The sequence below is a fragment of the Rhinolophus sinicus genome, linkage group LG06 (assembly GCF_036562045.2).
Source record: "Rhinolophus sinicus isolate RSC01 linkage group LG06, ASM3656204v1, whole genome shotgun sequence".
Classification (NCBI taxonomy): Eukaryota; Metazoa; Chordata; class Mammalia; order Chiroptera; family Rhinolophidae; genus Rhinolophus; species Rhinolophus sinicus.
In genome coordinates, this window is record NC_133756.1 from 4,095,461 (window position 1) to 4,118,526 (window position 23,066).

General features: G+C 47.2%; 1 protein-coding gene across 22 annotated transcripts in view; it reads right to left on the bottom strand.

Moving 5' to 3' along the window:
* The window catches only part of CAMTA1 (calmodulin binding transcription activator 1), an 813,322-nt gene that overhangs the window by 398,591 nt on the left and 391,665 nt on the right, over nt 1–23,066 (bottom strand). For all 22 annotated transcript variants that reach the window (XM_074334131.1, XM_074334135.1, XM_074334133.1 and 19 more), the window contains one exon: nt 4,154–4,289. In XM_074334131.1, the coding sequence (XP_074190232.1) occupies nt 4,154–4,289 (136 nt within the window). The remainder of the gene's footprint in view (nt 1–4,153; nt 4,290–23,066) is intronic.

The following is a 23,066-nucleotide window of genomic DNA, read 5'->3' on the forward strand; positions in this document are numbered from 1 at the left end:
CCTCAGTACCTGTCATAATGCTGGTGGGTTATGTTGTGCATTTGACAATTGCCTGATGAAGGAAGGGTATGTGCTGCCTTGATGTGACAAAACCCTACAAATGCCACCCGAGTGCCGAGGAGGAACGGGTGCCAGGGCAAGCCTGGCTCAGTCCCAGCTCCACACTGATCTGCGGCAGGATGTGGGGCACGAGGCACCGTCTGTGAGGCTCAGTCTCTCCACCTGTGAAATAGGTCTAACAAATGCCTCGCATGTATGTTTTGATGAGGGTGGAATGAGACAGTGCCCCTGGTATGTAGGAGGCCCGTAAGCCTGCGGCTGTCACTGCGCTAAGGACATGGCCCCTCTCTGCACTGGCACCCAGCAGCGAAGGAGGCAGCCCAGAGCTGGCCTGGGTTCTGACACGCCCAGCGCGCCCCAGAGAGAGGTGTGAGGACTGCTGAAGACAGCCCTGCACACTTTGGGGGCCAGAGAAAGCACCATGAACTTGAAAAGTCCTCTTCCAGCTTGGCCCAAAGAACAGCATCACCTCGGGCTGGCTTCACTAGCTCGCCCGACCCAGGCGCGAGGCCAGGGGATACTTCAGAACCGCCTCTCTGCGCTCAGGGAAACCCCAGCCCAGCCTACCTCCCTCAGGCCCCCAACAAGCGGCATAAATCTGCATGTGAAGCAGGACTGACTTCAGGACTGCCGAGATCTCATCTCATGAGACGCTGACATCACAACCACCTTCTTTTTCCTCCCTGCCAACCTTTGTCATCCTCAGAGACCTTATCGAGCTGGCTTCTCCTCGTCTTACAGACAAGACAACTAATCGTGGACCTAACAGGTCGTCAGCTTCCAAAGCGGCTGCCCCCATCCTGTGCCTGGCTGAGAAAATCAATGTGTCTTTGAGTTGTCGCGTGTACCTGGGGCCCCAGCCTCTGAGAACAAAGGGAGGTAGACTGCTGAGCAGTTCCACAGAAGCACTGGAAGTTTTCCTGGCCTGAGGGAAGGCTTACAGCAAGTGATATGTTAAACGGTACATCCAAATAGCTTTATCGTGCCCTTGAACTGCAGAACCGGCAGGGCGGTAGACAACCACAGCTCCCAGGCCGTATGCAGGGCTCTCTGCCTCTCCCAGCAGCAGGGGTGGCTGGCTGGTACCAGGCTGGGCATGACATGTGTGCTGGGTCAATGGGAACTGCCTGACTGAATCCCCTGAAGGAAAAAGCAGGGTCCCACCTGGTAAGCCCCCTCCTCCTAGGCGATACAAAAACCCATGTCTACCCACACTGCAACTTCCCAGGTGGAAAGGACCATCTGCCCGCGGTCCCCTGCATGACCACTGGGCTTCCCAGCCACTGGTCCAGCTCAGAGCAAATGCAGGAGAAATGCTAATGAGAGGTGGAGCTGGTCTTGCCAGAGAAGTCTTTCTCTGGGGCTGTTTACAAGACAACTGGACAATGGCAGACAATGCAGAGCAAAGGACTTCCTTCAACGAGAGAAGGCTCATTCTCACGAATAATGAAGAAAAACCAAAGTGGAATGGAACAGGGTGCCACTGTTCATCCTTCAGCGTGCGACAGGGAGAAGAAGAAAGGGCAGTTCTCAGTGCGGGTGGGCAGGTAACCGGCACGGCCACTGCGGAGCAATTTGGCAGCGTCTGGTAACACAGAAAACACTCAGACCTCACCGCCAGCACCTCCAGGGCCGGGCAGCACACGTGCACAGGCAGATGTGTAAGAACGTTTACTGAAGCGCTGTGATGTCGGAACACTGGAAAGAACTTGCAAGCCCACAGACCAGAGAGCGGCTCACATGCTTACAGCGGAGCACTACAGAGCAGTGACAGGGCTGGCGGTCTAAGTGTCATCAGCTCAGATGCAGCTCAGACCACAACGCTAAGCGAAAGGACGAACTACGACACACTGTGGGGGTCACACGCACAGTCCTGGCCAACTTGAGGAGCGCAGTGTATCACGCATCTCACCCAGGAGGCTTCTCTGATCTCTCTGCACCCCCAGAATCTTATGTACCCCAGGACACTTATCCTAAAAGCCCAGCTTCTGTACTTCTCAGCACTGGTAATGACTGTTCACTATGGATACGACCGTCTCCTCAATTTGACCGTGAGTCTGTGGGGCAAAGAAGACGGCTTCTGGTTTCTCTGTAGACACCACAGGGCCCTGCACAGAGTGGGGCCACATTCAGTGTTTGCTGACTGACTCAGTGGGACAACTCCCTGAGCTCAGTGGGAGAGGCCGCCAGACCGTACGCCCACCTGAGGTGGCCTCTCCCCCAGCACCTGAGAGCACAGCCCGCGGTTGCCAGCAGAGGCTTGCCCGAGCCCCTCCGCCATCCCTCCTGCCCAACTGCCACTCACAGCCGGAAAGTCACAGAACCCCCCCGTGGTCTTGCACACCCCCTTCCTCTGGGTTCTGAAGGCCCAGACGGCCCCAGTACCTGTGCCTACCCATTACACTTCGGTGAGGGAGCCACAGTAACTCCAAACGTAAATATGGCCTAAAAATAATCATAAATCCTTCCGATTCCATCCAGTGAGGATTCTAATTTATACCATGAGGGAAATAAATGAACAGAGGCTCTTTCCCCCCCTGGGGCTTCTGAGCTGCCGCTGAGGAAGAATTCCACCCAGGTGTTACTTACGACCGTCAGTTCCTGATTTACGTGTCACTAAAGATGAAACACACAAGAGACCTGCAGGCATGAGGTTGTCTGCGGTGGTGCTGGTGGGATTCCCAGGCCTGGCACCCCCACTGAGCGCCCCTCATTCTTGGGCCGCACCCACACTTCCCTTCTACCTATTCCTCCCTAGAGGGAGCCGGGCGAAGCCCCTCCGCCCTCAGGCCCCTGTGACACAGGCTAGTCTGTCCAATCACCAGGCACATCCGAGTGGGTCCAGACCAGCGCATTCGGGGTAACCTGCATTTTAACGTTTTGCGCAGCAGATGAAACCAGGCTGTGCACACACCGGACACAGGAAAACACAGGGAACTAGAATTGCTCAACGGGCTTTTCTTTGTTCATCATCATAAAGCACTGTCATTAGGTGTTTGAAGGAACCTACAAAAACATAAAACAAAGTCCTCTCTCTGTGGGATAATAGAATAAGAGCCATTGAATGCTATTTTTAACAGCCATAAAGTGCATGATTAATATAGAAAAGGTCATAATGACAAGTGTGTCACAAAGAACATCACCAAGGAGGGTGAGCCCTTGAACTTGAGTGGGCTTATAATCCTGGCGACCAGTCCTGGCACGCGAGTGGACCCAACATGCCAACGGAGCCCAGGAGCCCTCCCTTGGGCCAGTTTGCAATACCAGGTGGGCTTCAGGCCAGCTCCTCAGCTCCTGGGCCAACCCCTCCTGCCACACTCCCGGGGAAGACGCTTTACAAGGATCAGCAAGAAACGCAGACAAGTGGGTGCCCGCTGACTAGCAGGCCACACTGCTTGGCTCACGTCCCCCCCTCCCGTGCTGTGACACATGGCTTGGGCCTCCAAACCATGACAAAGGAACGGGGATGTCGCCATGGCAGCCCAAGGGTCAGACGACAGCAAGGAAACAGACTGCGCCCTATCTTCCCCAAACCAAACTTTGTACAGGATCCCACGACGCTTTCTGCAGTGCTCGCCTCTACCCTGACCCTGCAACAATCCACACACCTTGTGAGCCCATCGAATTACCTTTAACACCTGCGAGCTCCCTGTCGTTGCAACACCCGGAGGGAAACAGGAGGGTCTGTCAGTAGAGGGAGCAAAGCAGCCTCTGGTCAGGGACCCCCAGCTCCCGTGGGACCCGCGCCACCGAGGGACATTCCTTCTGCTCCCCTCCTCCTCAGCACCTGCACCTCCCAATGCATCTGAGGCCCCCCCGTGATAAACACGACACACGATTCTGCAGGGACTTTGGCAATCCCAACCTAAACACCCACGGCTCCCGAGAAACAGGAGCGCTTTAGTGAAATCCGCTTTCACAGAAAACTCGAGTGGAGACTATAGGGTAAGAAGGGAGAACAACCAGCAGGGTCTCGGCAAACAAAGAAACTTCCAACACGGGCGGCTGGCCTCAAATCCCTGCAAAGCAACCCCAGCCTCGTCGCAGCCCGGAAAGCACACGTGTGGGGCGAGGGGGCCTTTTCTGCCTTTACCTCCACGCCCTGGACCTTCAGCTTCATGTGGTCCTCTCTGGTCGTCTTCCCGTCTTTCCTCTTTTTCCAGCAATACCCATCCTTCCTGTATTTCACTTTCTTCCTGTTGTAGAGGATCATTGAGCCATTCTGCGGTCTGCAAACAACAAATGGTTAAGTTACCAAGAGAACCAAGCAGACGACAGATTTATAAAGAAAGACACCGTAGACCAGTGAGAGTCTCTACAGAGAAGCAGCATTTCACATTCGCCAGGACGTAATTTTTCAACTTGTATTGCAGCTCCCTGGATTACTTACCCATGCTTTATGGCCAGCCAAAATTTGCTTGTGGATTTGGTACCTAATGAATTAAATGTGTCAATGACAGGCTTAAAAAACATCCCCTTAGTAAGAGTCACCATCTAATCAGGATGTAGGACGTGGGGGACGGAGCTCCGCACGGACAAGTAGGAAGAACAGAGAGAAAGCGGAGAGACCTGGGGTGCTGTGGCAGCCTGCAATGGCTTAGCTCATACAGAAACATTGTCTGAACATCTTTTAACCCATCGCCTCGCATTAGGAAATAAATAAGTTTACGCAGACGCAGACGACTACGTTAGGAGCAGGCCAATGGGAGGGCCCAGCACGAGGCCTCACGCCCTTGATTCATGGACTGCATTAGCTCAGGCCTGGGGGCGAAGGAGCAGCCACAGTCCTTCCTCCCCAGCAAGCTAAGTGCCCAATTCTTTCCCATTTGGGCTCAGCTGTCAGAGGGCCCCGTAACTGCCAGGTCAATTTGTCTATTCGGTCCATACCCACCATATCTGAGGACAACAGCTGCCCTCGTGCTGAATGCTAAGAGTAGAATGGCCGTTCTGGTGATGTCTGAAAAGAGCAAATAGAAAGAACCTTGACTTTTCCCAAAAGCAGCCTTGCATCCACCACAGAGCAGAGAAGGCATCCGTACAGCTCCACAGGTGCAATGGTCCCATGTTTTGATTTGCAGCCACTAAGGGGAGAACAGCTAAACGTCTTTAGCAGCTGAGGGCAGGCGCTATAGCAAACCACTTCCAGAACAAAGTTTCAGCATGTGTGGGTGTACCCAACCTTCAAGGAAGATGCCCCTGAAAGCTAACAGCACGCCGCCCCCCAGCCCGCCGTGGCAGCTCCAAAAAGGAAGGGCATGTGATGGTTCTGTGCACTTACAAGACCAGCACAGGAATTTCGTGTCACTCCAGCCAAGGCCAAGGAAGGGGCCTGTCGTGCGGGGAGGCCTGCAGGGTCTCTGGTGCCGCTCCCTACATAACGCAGGATATGGTGAGGCCAAAAAGGAACACCCACGGAGCCATAGGTAGGGGAGTCATACCACTACGGTCTCACTGGAGGCTGGGTTCACTGGACGTGCGACCTGCTGTCCGTTTTGTCTGCAACCCACCGACGACTCTCTTTCACTCTCCTCCGTAGCCGCAGCAGTTATATTAGCGGCTAATTGGCTAACCGGCCACAGCTGACGGCCAATCAGCCACAGCTGACGGCCATCTACTACCCGAGCCAGCACTCCTCCACGTGAGGCCGAGAGCCTGTAAACTACTTTCTGGGGCTCTGTCCCCACAGGGCCAGTTGGCTTAAGTGTCTCTGCCACAGTGGAGGTGAGAAATTCAGCCCGCCCCCTCACCCCCTTCCGGGGCGTCTGGGCAGGAGCCTCCACCCCACTTTTCTGTTCCTTTGAACAAGGGACCTGTCATGCAGGGTCTCTGGTCCCGCTCCCTGCATAAGAACACAGGGCATGGTGAGGCCAAAAAGGAACCCCAACAGAGCCATGGATAGGGGAGTCATACCACTATAATCTCGCTGGCGGCTGGGTTGGAGACACAGGAAGCGGGAGACACACTATCCGCAACCTGCCGTCCACTTGTCTCTGCCAACCAACCCACCAAACAACCCCCCAGCGTGGCCACGGCAGTTATGTTAGTGGCTAATGACTAACCAGCAAGAGCTGATGGCCATCTGGTTACAGCTGACGGCCACCTAATCCCCGAGCCAGCACCTCCCCACGTGCGGCCGAGAGCCTGGACACTGCTCTCTGGGGCTCCGTCCCCATGGGGCCATTTCACCATCGGGCACAGAACACTTACTGATGTCTTACTCTTCCCTTGTCTGTAGGGAAAAAAATCATGCCAGGGCGACAGCAGCTAATTGCAGTTCCCACCCAGCCGGGCCGTGTCATTCAGCAGCAAGGTGACGACTAAACAGCAATTCCCTCGGAAATTACAGACTGTCCGCGGCCACTCCCAACACTTCATTGTTTGCCGATCACGGTGCAATTGTTCCATGTCAGTGTGCGTTTCCTCCCTAAGTCAGCCTCCTTGACTAAAACAATCCAGAAACAGCTCCATGTGCTTGTCACAACGCTGTCACCTGACAGTATCTGTCTCCCGTGTACACGACTCCCAGTCCTCGTCCGTTTCTAGATGGCAGGTCGAATGGCAACTCGAAAACACGGTCAGCGGGGCGGCCTCTCTGCCTCAGTCCTGCCCCAGGTGCTTGTACCTGATCTGCAGAGCGCCCTGTGAAAGACGCAGCAGAAGGGCTCCCAAATCCCACTGCTGTGCTTAGGGCCGCTGCCTAAGGGATGGGCACAGGAGTGCATCGAATCGGCTGGTGGCTCTACCTCTGTCTCGCCCCCTCCAAACGGGAAGAAGACACTCATGAGAGTGTGGCAGGGACCCCTAGGTCCCAGGAAGCTCATCTTCCAGAGACGCACAAGGTTTCTCCAACCAGCTTCTTGTGAACTGAGACAGGGCTCCACCCTCCTGCCCCTTCTAAACTTGGACAAGAACCGCAGCTGTGTCTTCAGACCAGCTGTCTCCAGATCGTAACCCGGAGAGGGTGGAGTCCCCCAAACACCGTCACGTCCACAGTCAGAATCACAACTGCAGCCACCTAGGAAACCCGCCTTCCTCTGGTGACAAGACCCTGTATTCAAGGGCAGTAGAACACGTGGCCCCGAAATGTGCCACTTTGGCAGGTGGATTATTTCGAGCTGACGGCAATCAAGGTCTAACAGACTCAGGAAGAGGTTTTTTTTGCACCTGGCCCGTAACTGCCTAAAAGAAGGTAGACAGGGAGCCTGGACCAGGGGAAGAGCATCACCAGAGAGAACTTTTTCCATCTGAAAGGCTTATCTGCAAACATTTGTGTAGCAAACACTTGCTCGTCCAGCTTTTTGTGAACTGTCTTCCTCCCGTCTGAGGTCCCAGACCCCTGCCCCCTTCTCCTTCACTCGGTGGCATATAAGCCTTGATTGTCTAACTGTCTGGGAGCCTCGTATTTTGGGGGCTCCGGTAGGCATACATTAAATTCGTTTGTGTTTTCTTCTCCTATTAATCTGTCTCATGTCGATTTAACTATTAGGCCAGCCAAAGAACCTAAAAGGGAGAAGGCAGCAGTTCTTTCCCTGCAGTTTTGGTCCTCATGGGGGGCAGTTCAGTGCCTGGACCCTGCTCACTCTGGGACGCTGCAGCTCAGTGACCCTGGGACCTCTGACTCGGGCCGCACGAGGCCAGCAGTCTTACCACGTCAGCCTCCCAGATCTTGGCCTGTGGAAGCGAGAGGGGTGGGAGGCCGCGTCCTTTTCTAAATGCAGATTAGCAGGAGAAGGTACCTGTGAACAGTTCCTTGGGCACAGATGGGGAGAGTTTGCTATGAGCGCTCTCCTTTTCCATTGGGCCTTTCCTCCCAGAGGTGGTCGCTGCTTGCCTTTGTCTCTGTCTTTTGTGTCATTTGTCACGAGGAGGAAAACCGTAGGGTAGAACGCAGGCATAGCCCCTACACACCTACTGCTAGAGCGGGCCTCACGGTCTGGGGAGTTCACGGTTCTCCCCCGACCGGCATCTGTTCACACGAACTTCGCTGTGGGTCCCCCATGTAAAAACCAGATGAGTTTTCTTTCCATCTTGTTCTATGTCCTGAGAGCTTAGCTTTGTGACCAGTGAGAATATTCTGTCTGGTCTCCGGCAGCCGGAAGGTGCAGGGACCAACGTGCGATGCGGGGGCAGTCAATAGACTGGGTTTCTGAGCCAGGAGGTCACAAGCCACACGCTCTTTGTGTGACTGTGCCAGCTCCCAGGAGAATTTGTCAGAAGAGTCCCAATCCATAAGGGGCCCTCTTGTCTCGTCAGTGCTGGCAAAGTCTAGTAGCACCTGCCCAGTGTCACCAATTAGTGGGTTTAGACTGGAAGTGTCTCACATTCTCGTGGGAGACCAGGGACCGTCTGCTCTATGCCGTCCTTTCTGTTTGTGACAAGGAAGGTCTTGGCTTTTGAGGCTAAATGAGAATGGACTCTCTGGATCTTGTAATATAAAGGCTGCATCTCTGCATCCTCTTTGGAGACGCCTCTTGTACCCTTGGTTAAGCCATAAGAAGGTTATTGGTTTGAGTCAATATAAGATCCTACTCACTGAGGAATGGTCAGACGAGGGATTCTTTGAATTGGTTATATTTAAAAGAACATCATTTTTTAATAGAGAGCTCTCATCCTAAACAATTGTCTTATTGGCACCTATGGAAAGAGCAGGGTAAAAACTGGATACAAAGGAGCATGGCCTTAGGGACTCCCTTAATAAGATGGAAGAACAGACGTGACACTTAGAACCAGCACTGCAGCCCACATCCAACACAAATCCCCTTCTTAAAAGCAGGCCCCATCTCCTCAGCAAATTATCTCAGCTCCCAAACACCTCCCCCTTCTCCAGAAAATCCCTGGACACCAAGCTACCTGTTTTAACTTGCTTTTCCCACAAGATTCACAGAAAGCTCTCCAGCCTCATCTCTGGACCAGGAGCACACAGGCTGCTTCCGGCGATGCTGACAGCCAGGACGGGAATTTAGTGCCCAGGACAACAGGGAGTTCACTTCGCGGGCCTGGCCAGCTTCAGGCCTTTCTGTGCAATGTCCCCTGCAGAGAGAGCTTCGACTCCCACCCAAAAATGTCATGTCCCCTGGATAGCAGCAGATCTTTTAAAGTATAAAGCCCTGTTACCTACACTTTCAAAAGATCCTGCCAAATGTAAAGAGGGATTTAAAAAAATAATGGCCATTCACAACCCTACTTACAGGGACCTTGTTGGACTGCTAAGGGGTGTTATTCCGGCTCATGATTATACTGTAATTATCAGGCAAGCCAGAAGGCCCCCTGGAGAAAACCCCTCACTGAGCAAACAGATGGCCAGAAATTCCCCCAGGCCCTCGGCAAATGACCAGGCAATGGCTTAGCTGGAGGCTGATATGCAGGGACTAATAGAAACATTAGTAGAGGCTTTTCCCTCTAAGGTGAACGGGCCTAAAGTTAAATTGTGCCCTCAAAAAGGAGAGAACCCGGGGCCCTTGTTGAACACTTTTCAAAGGCACACTGCACTGAATCCTCAAGTTCCACGATGTGGAAATCTTTTCATTTCCACCTTAGGAGAAAATTTTCTCTCTGATCTGAAAAGGCAAATTCAAAATAGTGCGGTTGGGTAGGCTGGCCAACCTGTCAGCATTATCATGCAAAGGGATACCTGATTCTTTGAAGACAGCTTGCAGGAACAGAGGAAAAAAACGAGTGAGAATCAACAATTTTTGGTTTACAACGCATCTTCAGAGAAACAAAAGCACAACTGAGAGCAACTCAGATCCTTTCCCATCTGCCTTCAGACATTCGCAGACATTGTAAAAAAATCCTGACATTGGAAGTCAATTGTTCTGCACTTAAGCAAAACAAGGAAAATTGTAAATAGTAATTACCCTAGACTTCTGATAATAGACAGATATACCCCCAAACCGTGTTCTTTCTCTGTCCTTTGAATACAGTCTTACCACGTCTTTGAATGGCAACATCCCAGGTGACAACTAACACAACAACCTAAGACTGAAGTAAGGGGTGGGGGTTGGGGGGGCTTTTAAAACACAAACTACTAAAAAGAATCGCTCTCCTGCCCCCGTCTACAATCTAGTCCACAGCCTCCTTAAGACAACTCGTCGAGAACAAATATAAATCTCCAAAGTCTTCTCCACAAATAGTGTAAAGCTTTGGCCATTGGAGTGGGTAACCTGCCTTGTCCTGCCTGCCAATTTGGATCCAGCTGTTATTTATAAACTAGTGGGTTTCATACTGCTGTACCTGATTCATGGCTAAAATGTTTATATGGAAGCTATAGGGTCTCTGTTGTGATTATCTACGTGTTTATGTCTGTCTATGGATGTATGTTTTATATATGTGTAAGGTTTTTCTACCTCCAGATGGTATCGCCAAAATTGATGTGTAAAAGAGCGCTTTTGGTTGTCTTTAAAAGAAGCGCTTATGAATTAAGTAGTCCCAAAACTCAGAAATATGAGCCCTAACCCAAATGTTTCTCAAGTTTCAGATTCCAAGTTAGTTTTCAGTAAATAAACGCTAGTTTAAATTTGTTGGTTTAATTAATACAGGCATGTCTTTAGAGGTAGTAGCATTAAGTCTAATACTTTCATTCTACCCAGATTTACTAAAAGGCATATAAGTTCGCGTTATCTCTTCTACAAAATTGTTGGCAGGAAAAATATTTTACAATGATGGCTAACTGCTTTAATGTCTCATGAAATTTTCATGAGTAATCAAGTACGATTGTTAAGAATAAGTGAATTAGATGTAAGCAGGCTAAGAGTTTACCAGTGAACTTTTCAACAATAATTATATTTTATGGTCTGTCTACTTAAATAGTTTCCCAGATCTTTTTGGTAACTTGAAACCTTAGAGTTTTATTAAATTAAATTAAATGATGGGAATTCAATGAGTACGTAGATCCCTTCCAAATAGGATAAAATGCAGAAACATTGATTATTGAATGTTAAGTTTATCCACTTTGGGTTTCTTATTACAGATAAACTAAACATATTTTGATTTGTCAATAAGCATGTGCTGGACAACATTTAAAAAAATTTGTACGGTGAGAAAGCAGATGCTCCAGAGGTTACAAGGATAAAATGCATCCATCAAATTGCCAATCTAAAGAATGCTGGTATGACGGCACACAAGTGCTTACTTAGTTTTCACTAGAAATTAAGGATTCTAAGGGTGAAGAATTCTAACTAATATATACAATTAAAACTACCTGAAATAATAAGGGAAATACCTCTCTTTGCAAGGAAGGTAGAATATGTGTTTCCAGTAAGGGCAGGTATGATGCATGGACATGAATTTTGTTGAGGGAAAAAAAGGTGACTGTGTCCTAATTTGAGGTTGGTTATTTCAGAACGGGAAGGAGGGGAAAATACAGGACAAAATCTGAATGTAAAAAAGAAAACTGTAGAAGGTTTGTGGGGATAGAAATCTTGGGAAAGGAATTTTACGTGTTGTTAAGCTGGCTAAGATTGGGATGGAACCAATTATGTGTTTTTGAAAATGAATGAATTTTAAAATCAAAAGCACACTGGTGCAAAATTAGAATTTGGTTTTTTCTCTGTTAAAAGGACAATATTTTCTTGGATTATTGATCTGCTCTTGATAAGAGATTGTGAAAGATTTTTTTTTTTAACCTTTTGGGCAATCTGCCTAGAAAGCAAAGATTTTACGTTTTATCAGAATAATTTCCTGTGCTTCATATTATCTTTACCGTCAGGTCTTTGATTACGTAAGTAAACTTAGTCTTCTCAATATGAGAAGCTGAGTTTTCCTCAGAACTATGTAGCCTTCTGTATTTGCCTTTGAAATCGTTTGTCACTCTGGTTAAATGGACAATTGTATTTTTTCATAATGATCTGTGATCCTATTTAGTCAAGTGTCCTAACCTTTTGGTATTTTTTACAAACTCCATCCCCACCTCCCCAGAAAAATCACATTCTAAATGAATTCCTTTTGACCTTGAAGTAATGGGATTTTTTTAGACAGTCCCTGGAACAGCTCAAAAGATTTGCTCTCTCTCTCCTTATAAAAAGGGAGACGTTAAACTAATCAGGAATATTTGATAAGTTGAATTACATAGGAGGTGTTGTCACATAAGAATACTAAGCCTTCTTCATGTTATCTTTATATAGGTGTACAGTGTAAATGTTCCAGAAATTGTTAGCACTGGGAATTCTAGTTGTTATCTCAAAATGTGTGTCACAGAAATAACCAAACTTCCTTGTCAATAACATTGTAGTGAGCTCGCATCAGATTAACCATGGCCATTTAAAGCTTTTTGTCATTTACAGACAGTTCCTATTTTACACTGATGCTGTTGCAAAAGTATTGCTGCAAAGTGTTTCATCTTCAGTGAAATTCATGGAAAGTACTCTGCCAAGCATTCTGGACTACAGGTTTCTGGGAGCTCGCAGATCTACTACTGAATTGGGTAAGAAATTACAGAACTCTAATTTAAAAAAAAAGAAAACTGATGGCTTCATAAAACTACTAACAAAAGATCAAGATCAACAAGAATGAATCACATGGGACTGAATGAACTGATGAGGATGATTATAATTTTTACGATTTTCTGTTTCAAGTTTTACTAGTTCTTCAATCTTTTGTTTTTCCAGGCATAAGGAAACCTTTCCTCTTAAGCCGTCTATGACTTACAGCAGTTTAGTAAAATATATTTTTGGAACAAAGATGAAACATTTATCTTGTTCTCTCTTCCTGCTCGCTCCAGAATTTGGAAACCCGTAGCATGCGTTCTTATTTTCATGGCAACATAGTTCAGATTCAGACATGACCAGACAGCTTTAAGGAACTAAGGCTGATTTTATGGAGCTGACAGAGTAGGCAGGAAGGTGGCCCTGAGCAGGAGGAGCAGGACCTAGGAGGCCCCCACAGGCAACCCACTGGCGGCACCTTCCTGTTACAGACCCACTGAAGCCAGGAGCCAGAACAGAGACGGGGCGGGTGCAAACGCACTAGGGTGAGGAGCCGAGCAGAAGGAGGAGAAAAGCAGGAACAGGGGAGGGGAGGAGAGCCCATCTATAGTTGTCTGAGGCCAGGGTCCCAGAGACACTGGGCTCAGCCCGCTCCGGGCTCAAAGGGTACTTGCTTTGCACATAAACTTTGCTGTCTCCTGCTTGCTTGACTCCTGTCTCTTGACTGAATTTTTCCTTCCAGAAGACAAGAACTGAGGAAAATCATCATTCCTGGCGACAGAGCTAATGAAGCCCCGTGGGAAAACCGGCCTGGTACCTGGCTTACGAGGTTTCCAGCAGCCTTACCGGGTGAGCAGGGAAGGCCACTTCCTGGCAGGCTCAGGAACATCAGGATATTTGGGGACCTTGAGAAGAGAGGGATTTACCCAAATCTCTAGGTGTTGTAGGCGGAGTCTGAGATAAGTCCTTGGCTTGGCTTTCATCCTCTAGAGGCTTTTAAGAGCTCAAGCTGAGGTTCCTTATGAAAAGTTCCGGCAAAGCAAACTTAAACCGTTTACAGTTAATTACTATCCTTGCTGTGCTTAGGTAAGTAATCAGGCCAAGTTTATTAAAACTAGACTTGATGTGGTAATCTTTGATGGAAATGGGGGTAATTGGAGAAAGATAAAGTATGTTTCACTAACGAACCTTAGTGGATCTCACATTCTATTGCTGGTAACTGTCGTGGAGGTTTTGCTGCCTGCCTATAGACTGGACTAGACCCTAACTCTTCCAGTTTCCTCCAATATTTAGATACACTTCTCTACACCCATGTTTCTGACTTTTCCTCCCACTCTTCTAACTCAGAATCATTGAGAACTAAAACTGCCTTTTTCCGAAATCGTGCAAACTCAAGTTGGACAATTGGACGTAAACTTCAGAGAAATCGCCACAGCAACTCAGGTACAGTCTTCATGCCACTCCAATGACCGCCAGCGAGACTCAAAGTGCAAAGCCGGGAAGTGTGGGAGAGCCACTGCTGGCCCTCACTCTACCTGGAGGTGCTCCCGGCCGCACATCCAGACTTCCTCTCACGGGCCACCCGCAGAACCCAGAAACCGGGCTTACGGTCTGCTCCAGTCACTAACCATTCTTTTTCTTTTTCTTTCCATAGAAATGCCTCTTATCAAACAAATATCTCACTGTTTGCTTGAAATGAGTTTAACTGAACTGACCTATTGTCGGGACTGAGACTGGTTCAGTGAGATGGAGCAATCTACCGAATCAACTTCCAGACTGAAAATTCTTGGGGAGGTTTCAGGGGGAAGCAGAACACGTGGCCCCAAAATGTGCCACTTTGGCAGGTGGATTATTTTGAGCTGAAGGCAATCAAGGCCTAACAGACTCAGGAAGAGTCTTTTTATTCACCTATTGTTTAACTGCCTAAAAGAAGGTAGACAGGGAGCCTGGACCAGGGGAAGAGCATCACCAGAGAGAACTTTTTCCATCTGAAAGGCTTATCTGCAAACATTTGTGTAGCAAACACTCACTCGCCCAGCTTTTTGTGAACTGTCTTCCTCCCGTCTGAGGTCCCAGACCCCTGCCCCCTTCTCCTTCACTCGGTGGCACATAAGCCTCAGTTGCCTGACTGAGAGATGCATATTTTGGGGGCTCCTGGACATACAAAATTAAGGTTGTTTTACTCCCTGTTAATCTGTCTTATGTCAATTTAATTATTGGACCAGCCAAAGAACCTAGAAGGGAGAAGGGAACAGTTTTCCTCCCCTACACATTCTGAGAATGGCCCCGTCCCTGGACACTGTCAGCCAGACCTAATCCCACAGAGAACCAAAGTGCCCGATTTAAATGGCCTTGATAAATGGAATCATCATTTTAACTTGCAATAATGAGCAACCTAATAGTGTTTGGTCCAGCACTCTGATTTTATTAGACCTTGCCTCTGCTCTGCTCCTCCTGCATAGTTCTTGGGTCCTGGGAATGGCCAAGGGAAACCCAGACGAGCTGCTGGGAGCCCCACAGGCCCCCGTGCAGCGTGTGCAGCTGTCGTGCCATCTCGGAATGCAGTGAAGAGCAAGGTGAGGCTGATGCCAAGGGATCTGAGGAGGGAGCGAGGGGCTGGGACGCTGTTCAGGGAGGAAGCAGAGGTGGGTCGGCCAGTCGGGAGGGGAGCAGGGAGCTGGAAATGGAGCTGAGGACAGAGGGCAGCAGCAGCTGCAAGGAGGCATGGAAGTCCTGCCACTCAGCCATGCCACCAGCTCCCAGGCGGTGCCCGGCACACGCGTGTCCAAGTCAACATCAGTGTCTGAGCGTCTATATGTCCACATCCACATGCACAGTTACACTCCACCTGGGCTGCCTCACCACAACCCTAGAAGGTAGGCATTCCTATCGGCCCAGCACACAGATCAAGAGGAAACCCAGCCTTTCCAGCCAGAAGTGTAAGTGTCCCAGCAGGACTCCCCTGGAGTCACTCTGACTCCAGACTCACCCCTGAAGCTACTGCTTTAGCACAGACCGCAGCGCCAGTCGGGTTTGAATCCAGCCCTGCTCTGCTGCCTGGGTGATCACTTACGCCCTGAAAGCACCCTTGCCCAGAGGACACGGGGTTGCTGGCGGATCCTGGCTTCCTTGCCTGTGGGCGGGGAGAACTCTGAGGACATCCCAAGCCTCCTCGCCCTGCGGGCAGAGTAACTGTGGATGTGGTACATGGTCTCCCAGCGCGTAAGCTCCAGCTGCCTACAGCAGTGACTTGCTGGAAAAAACGAACCTTTTTATTTGTCTTCCTCCCTTTCCTCTCTCACTTCACTCTCCCCTGCCGGTGTTTCCTGGGACCACCTCTCAAGTAAACTGCTGTACTCAAACCCTCATCGCAGGATCTCCTTCTGGGAGAAGCTAAACTAAGGCTGACCATCTAAGACAGCCTCGCAAAGACTAGCGGGCCTCCCACTGCCGCAGTGAGAGGCGTACCAAGGAAGCAAAGGTGAACAACAGGGAACTTCCTTCTAGCCAAGTAACCTCAGAACCGAAGAAACTAAGAGCTAACAAAACCAGTGACGCTCAGTGCAATATGGTCAAAAGATCAGGGATCAATGGAAAAGCCACTGCAAATTATAAAAGTCAAGGACCAGGTATAAAATTAAGACACATAATCAATAGTTTGTATGTTTATATAATAGCTTATAGAAATGTGTTTGTGTCACATACACACAGGCACACACATACACACAAATAAAACAGACAGACGGAATGATGGAAGACTCTGTTTACTACATGTTAAGAGAAAATTAAATACCTAGGCATAAATTTAATAAGAAATTCCCAAAACCTAAGGAAAAAAACTATAAAAATCTAAGACAAAAATAGTTTTCAATAAATGCAAAAACATAACATGTTCTTGGTTAAGACCACAAAAATGTCAATCTTCCCGAAGTTAATTTATAAATATAATGCAATGACAAGGAGAATCCCATCAGGATATTTTTTCTGGATCTAGAAAATTTTATTACAAAATTTATTAGAAAGGAAAAATACCAAGAATAGCCAGAAAAACCCCAATAAAGAATACCAAGGTGGGACGGATGGGTGGCTCAGTTGGTTAGAGCACGAGCTCTGGGCAACGGGGCTGCTGGTTCAATTCCCACATGGGCAAGCGAGCTGCGCCCTCCACAACTCGAATGAAGTCAATGAGCTGCTGCTCAGCTCCCGGGTGGCCAGATGGCTCAGTTGGTTGGAGTGCGGGCTCTCAACCACAAGGCTGCCGGTTCAACTCCTCGGCTCCCACAAGGGATGGTGGGCTGCGCCCCCTGCAACTAACAATGGCAGCTGGTCCTGGAGCTGAGCTGCACCCTCCACAACTAAGACTGAAAGGACAACAACTTGACTTGGAAAAGTCCCAGAAGTACACACTGTTCCCCAGTAAAGTCCTGTTCCCCTTTCCCAATAAAAAGAAAAAATCTTAAAAAAAAAAATAAAAAGAACACCAAGGTGTAAGAGCTAGACCTACCAGATATTAACATATTCTATGAAGCCTCTAAATGTTTAAAAGTATGGAATCGACATACAAATAAATAGACAGACCAATGGAACAGAACAGAAAATCCAGAAACATTCCCACTTACACATGCAAATTCAGTGCACACTAAAGGAGGAGTCTCGATTCAGTTGGGGGAGGGCACTGACTTTTTAATACGTGATATTGGAATAACTAAAGAGGCAGATGGAAGAGGATAAAGTGGGGCTATTCCTCACTTCATACAGCAACATAAATTCCAATGGAACAGAGATTTAAAGGTAATAAATAAAATCATACACACTCTAGAAGAAAATGTAGCTAAATTTCTCTATTACCTAAAAGTGGAGAAAACGTTCCCAACTGTGATTTTAAAATCCAGCAACAATATGTGAAATATAGGTACATCTGATTACATACAAATAAAACTGCCAGGCTGTTTTCCAAAGAGACGGCCCCATTTTACTTACATTCCTAGGAGAAACGCATTAGGGTTCCAACATCTCCACACCCTCCCTGGCTTAGCATCCTCTGTCCCTTGGCTGACAGCCATTCTAACGGGTGTGGGGCAGGGTTTTCATTGGCGTTTCCCTAACGACTAATGATGTTGAGCATCTTTTCATGTCCTTATTAGCCATTCATATCATTTCTTTGGTGAAACGCCTATTTGAATCTTTGGCCCCTTTTTACATGATTTGTTTGCCTTCTTCTTTTTGAGTTGTAAGAGTTATTTATATAAAATCTGAATACACGTCCTTTATGAGATACATGATTTGCAAATATTTTCTCCCAACCCATGACTTTTCTCTTCCTTAGTGAAAACTTTGAAAAGCAAAAGGTTTTAATTTTGGTAAAGTCCAATTTATCAATTTTCTTATTAATTGTGCTTTTAATGTCATATCTAAGAATTTTTTCCTAACCCAAGGTCACCAAAATCCGCTCTTGTATTTTATACTGAGTTTCATGGTTTTAGCTCTATAATTCTATGATAGATTTTGCGTTAATCTTTGTGTACAGTGTGAGGTCTAAGTTGATTGGTGGTACATGAATATCCTATTGTCCCAGCACCATTTTTTTAAAGCTATTCTGTCCCAAAATGAATTGATCCTGCACCTTTATTGAAAATAAATTGATCATAAACATAAGGCTTTATTTCTGGAGGTCGTCATCTGTTCCATTTTCTATCCTATGACAATATTACACTGTTTTGATTGTTGCAGCTTTACAGTAAGTTTTGAAATCGGGAAGTATAAGCCCTCCGACTTCGCTCTTGTTTTCCAAAATTATTTTGGATATTAGGTCCTCTGTATAAATTGTAATATTTGTTTGACAATTGCTGCAACAAAAACAAACAAACAAACAAAAAGCCTGCTGGAATTTTGATAAGGGTTGCACTGAATCTAGAAATCAATTTGGAAATAATCGCCATTTAACAGTATTGAATTATTGAATCTTCACATTGCTTCCAATCACAAAACATGGAATGTCTCTCCACTTATATATAAATCTTTAATTTCTCTCAGTAAGACTTTGTAGTACAAGTTTTACACTTTTAAATTAAATTTATGTAACTTTATTCTTTTTGATGCTATTGTGAATGGAACTATTTCCTTAATTTCAGTTTTGGATTGTCCATTTCCACTATATAGAAATACAATTAATTTTTATACATTGATCTCGTATCCTATGACCTTACTAAATTCATTTATTAGTTCTAGTAATTTTTTGCAGATGCTTTAAGATCATCTAGACACACAAGGTCTGACAATTAACTTCACGAACTCATCCTAGAAAAAGAGCTACATACCTCACTGCTGAATATCACTATGGTCACCTTTGAAGGACTCCCCTTGGGAAGCTACGCATCGACGCCAGCGCCTAGTCCACCCTTCAAAGCAATTTTGGAACTCTTTTTCTGGAATGGCTGCCAGAGCTATTGTCATATTACCCTTGATATCCTGAATGTCATCAAAATGTCTTCCTTTCACTATTTCCTTTATCTTTGGGTAAAGAAAGAAGTCATTGGGGGCCAGATCAGGTGAGTAGGGAGGGTGTTCCAATACAGTTATTTGTTTACTGGCTAAAAACTCCCTCACAGACAGTGCTGTGTGAGCTGGTGCATTGTCGTGATGCAAGAGCCATGAATTGTTGGCGAAAAGTTCAGGTCGTCTAACTTTTTCACGCAGCCTTTTCAGCACTTCCAAGTAGTAAACTTGGTTAACTGTTTGTCCAGTTGGGACAAATTCATAATGAATAATCCCTCTGATATCAAAAAAGGTCAGCAACATCATTGTAACAAGTTTGCAAACTTAATTGTCATACCTTCATATAATCAAGTCATCCATGGATAAATATAGTTTCCAGTCTTTCTTTCCATTCTAGGTCCTTTTTATCTTTTTCTTGCCTTACTACACTGGCTAGTGTAACAAGCTGATGAAACGCTGGCTGATGAAATGCTGAACATAGGTGATAAGAATAAACACCCTTGTCTTGTTCCTCATCTTAGAAGGAAAACATTCGGTTTCACTATTAAGTATGATATGAGCTGTATCAGAGACTTAAACTCATGTGGAAAGGATTTAGGAACCCACTTGAAGAGGTTCCCACTAACCAACGATGGGACAATTTGAACATGAGTAAGAAGAGTAACTACAATGGATTAAAACACATTAAACATGTTTAAATCCATGCATTCATGATGATTCTAAGCACACAAACAAAAAACTAACTGATCACTTTTGGAGGATGCTGGTGACTCATTACATTATTTTGAAAACTAAAAAAAAGTAAAAAACAAAAAAACTAATGGAGATGAAAAAAGAATCAGGCATTTATTCCACTTTCTGTACAAACTGTTTCTTTGAGTTATCAACCAGCAAAAGAGAGGATTTTATCTATAAAAGCAATCCATCCAAAAACGAAGTGAGAGAATTAAAACGTCCCCATTTTGCAAACCCTCCTGAATAAATGGACCAACAGTGACTGACATCGCAAAAGAGAAACAAGCAGACAGTATGCGCCCCAATGGAAGAACACTCTGCCGTAGGAAAAGAAGACGCTTGTACTTATTCAGACCTCTTGCCCTAACTACGTCTGTAAGCTCCACAGCAGGCAGGGGACACAGTAAAGAACACCATAGGGTAAAGTCAGCAAAACGCAGGCAAAGGGAAACTCTCCGGGACAAACGTCATGGATTCTTCAACAAATTCAATGAGAAAGAGAATGGGAGCACACTGGACTGGGAACACATAAACTGAACGAGATAAAGAACGAGACACATCAACCAGTCACCACGCATAGACCTTAACTTGGAACCTGAGCTAAAGATACAAACTGTAAAGAAAAATACGCCATTTGTGAAACAACCGGAATTTTGAACAGCAACTGGGTATTTAATGTTACTTAGAATTATTATTAATTTTCCAGAGTGACCACTGTGGTACAGAATTGTTTTCTTTAAAAAGAGACCTTGCATTTTAGTGAGATATTGAAACATTTACCAATGAAATTATACAGTGTCTAAGATATGCTTCAAAATCACGTGTGTGGCGGGGGGTGCTATGGATGACACATGACTGGCCACATGTTGGCCATGGTTGAAAGCGGATGGGGAGGGAGTACACGGGACCTCATCACACTAGTCTGTCTACATTTGTGCGTGGCCAAAATTTCCCGTAATACGTTTTTAAAAAGAAGATGGTCATGGGATTTGGAGAGAGCTCTAGATCACATCTGAAATCTTGGCTCGGCCCTTATGCGCTATGTGACCTTGAACAAGTCTTGATCTGTTGTAGTGGACGTAACGTGCGCAAGGTACCCAGCATGCTCCTGCCACGCCACACGTGTTCTTCACGACTAACAAGAACAAACTCGGCCCCTTTGTGTAGGGTTCCCTAAGGGAACGGAGCTGGAAGGCCTCGGGGAGTGATGAAATGGTACATTGTTGGGCACGGCTGGGAAATCCACCCGTGAGAGAGGCTGCCCCAGAACACGGGAGGCACACACACTCATCCACTTCAGGGCATAATATTTAATACTTTTCACATTAGGTAGATAGAAGATTAATAACTAAAGACCAGAGAAGTGATGTGTTCTTGGGAAGTTTAGTGTGTGGTGTTAAGTAGGAAGTTATAGACCAGCTTGGGGTTGTACCCGAGACCATGTTAATCCTACAGGAGGAAAGGTCTGGATACTCTTTCCACGGCCGGAGTCTAGGTTGAGAAATGAATGTACCTCAAACAGCTCAAGTTCATGGCCTTTCCCTCTGGAACCGCGACTTTCCCTGTCGCTCACTAGCTGACCATTGACAGGACCTTGCCAACCGCCTAAAACTCCATGCAGACAACTGAGATCCAGCTTGTTGCTCCAGCGATGCCCGGACTCCCTCGGAGCTGCTCTCGCGTCAGCCCATTGCGCTGACCTGGCCTGGAGGCGGCGCATTTTGTGCAGTGAGATCTGTTCCGCTTGAACAGCAGCTATTGCTTCACTGAATTCCTAAGATCCGTCCTTGCAGCTTCCCTTTGGGAACAGACAATATCCTTGTTCCTAGCAGGACCCCATGAACAATATCTGCGAAGCTTCTAAATGGTGAAGGTCTCCAGAGAACCGCCCTTTCTCCAGCTGAAACCCAAACCCTGGGCAGCCACCTCCCTTTCCTTCACAGCCTTTGGTCCCATCCCTCCGGCCACACGGCCCATGAAGGGCTGGCTAGAGGAAATGCAGTGCCTGCAGTTCCAACAAGCCCCAAGCCCTGACCCCAGATGTAAAACAGGCCCCTGCGACAAGGCACAGACTGCAGTGCCCTAGAGAAGGGGACACACTCCTGGGGCCAGCGCTAAATCTCCATTCCAGTGGGCAGGTAGAAAATGAGAAATGCAACCCCTAATTGAAGCCTCCATATTTTATGTGCCCACACGTTTCTTCCTCATCTTGCCAACACAGTAGGACTTCATTTAAATGCTCCATCAGAAGTACGCAGCCTGGTCCAAAATGTCAATACTAAGCATGACAACAATAGAAGCAGCCATTTATTAAGCATTTATGGTGAGTCACAGACAGGGTAGAGCCCTTTGCCCCGTTTCCATTCGAATCGCACAACAACTGTAGTCGCTGCGTATTGTTATCCTTGTTTTATAGGTGAGAAGGTTTGGGGCACAGAGACGAGAAGCACCTTTCCCAAGGTCACAGAGCTGGTAAGGGTAGAACCAGCGAACCACCCCCTGCACACCTTCCTGGTGTCTTGTTGCAAACCTGTGGCACCCCCGGTACCTCTCCCCTTCTCTTGGTGCAATGACCCAGGGCACCCACAAGAACCACTCAGAGCAGACAACTTCGTATAAAGGAAGCATTGAGCCAGATTTAAATTGTTCCTATAGTTCTTTCTTTTGTTGCAAGGAGAGGAAAGAAATCTGGGAAAGGAATGTCTGCTCTGCTTATCTCGCTCACACACAAACCAGGTGAGAGTGGTAATTGATGGCCAGAACACAGCAAGGTTGATAGAACCCCAAATGGAGTCCAAGATGCCACCACGACAGCCCAGACCTCACCGGGAGGGGCTTGTTGATAAACTTTCAATCCGGCATTTTCTTCTGACTTGTTTACAGGGTCTTCATGTTTTGGGGGGACAAGGAGCAAGAAAGCTGATGGGGAGCATTCGTGCCCTCCTTCCTCCCCTTCCCCCCCCCGGCCACTCAAGCTATTTATGGAATGACAGGGAAGGAAGGGCTGTCAGGCTCGGCCCAGGCTGCAATCTGCCAGATATGAAAACCAATTGCTTTTCATAATAAATTCCAGCTGGAGCCATAGAAATAATAAGGACGAGGAGAAGGTAACACCAATTTGCTTTATTTGATTAGCTCCTTCTTTGGCGGTGCAACCCTGGCTTCTTTTCATTAAAATAAGGGCAAATTGAAAATCGTAAAAGAGGCTTTCTTATCAGGGAACAAACGACCGGGTAGATTCATGGGCCCAAAAGTCCCCCGGAAGCCACGAGACGTCGGCGATTGTGACTGCTTGTGCTGTTTCAGATGGGCAGATCCGAGAAGTGGGTTCTCCCAGGAGGAGGAGGAGGTTTG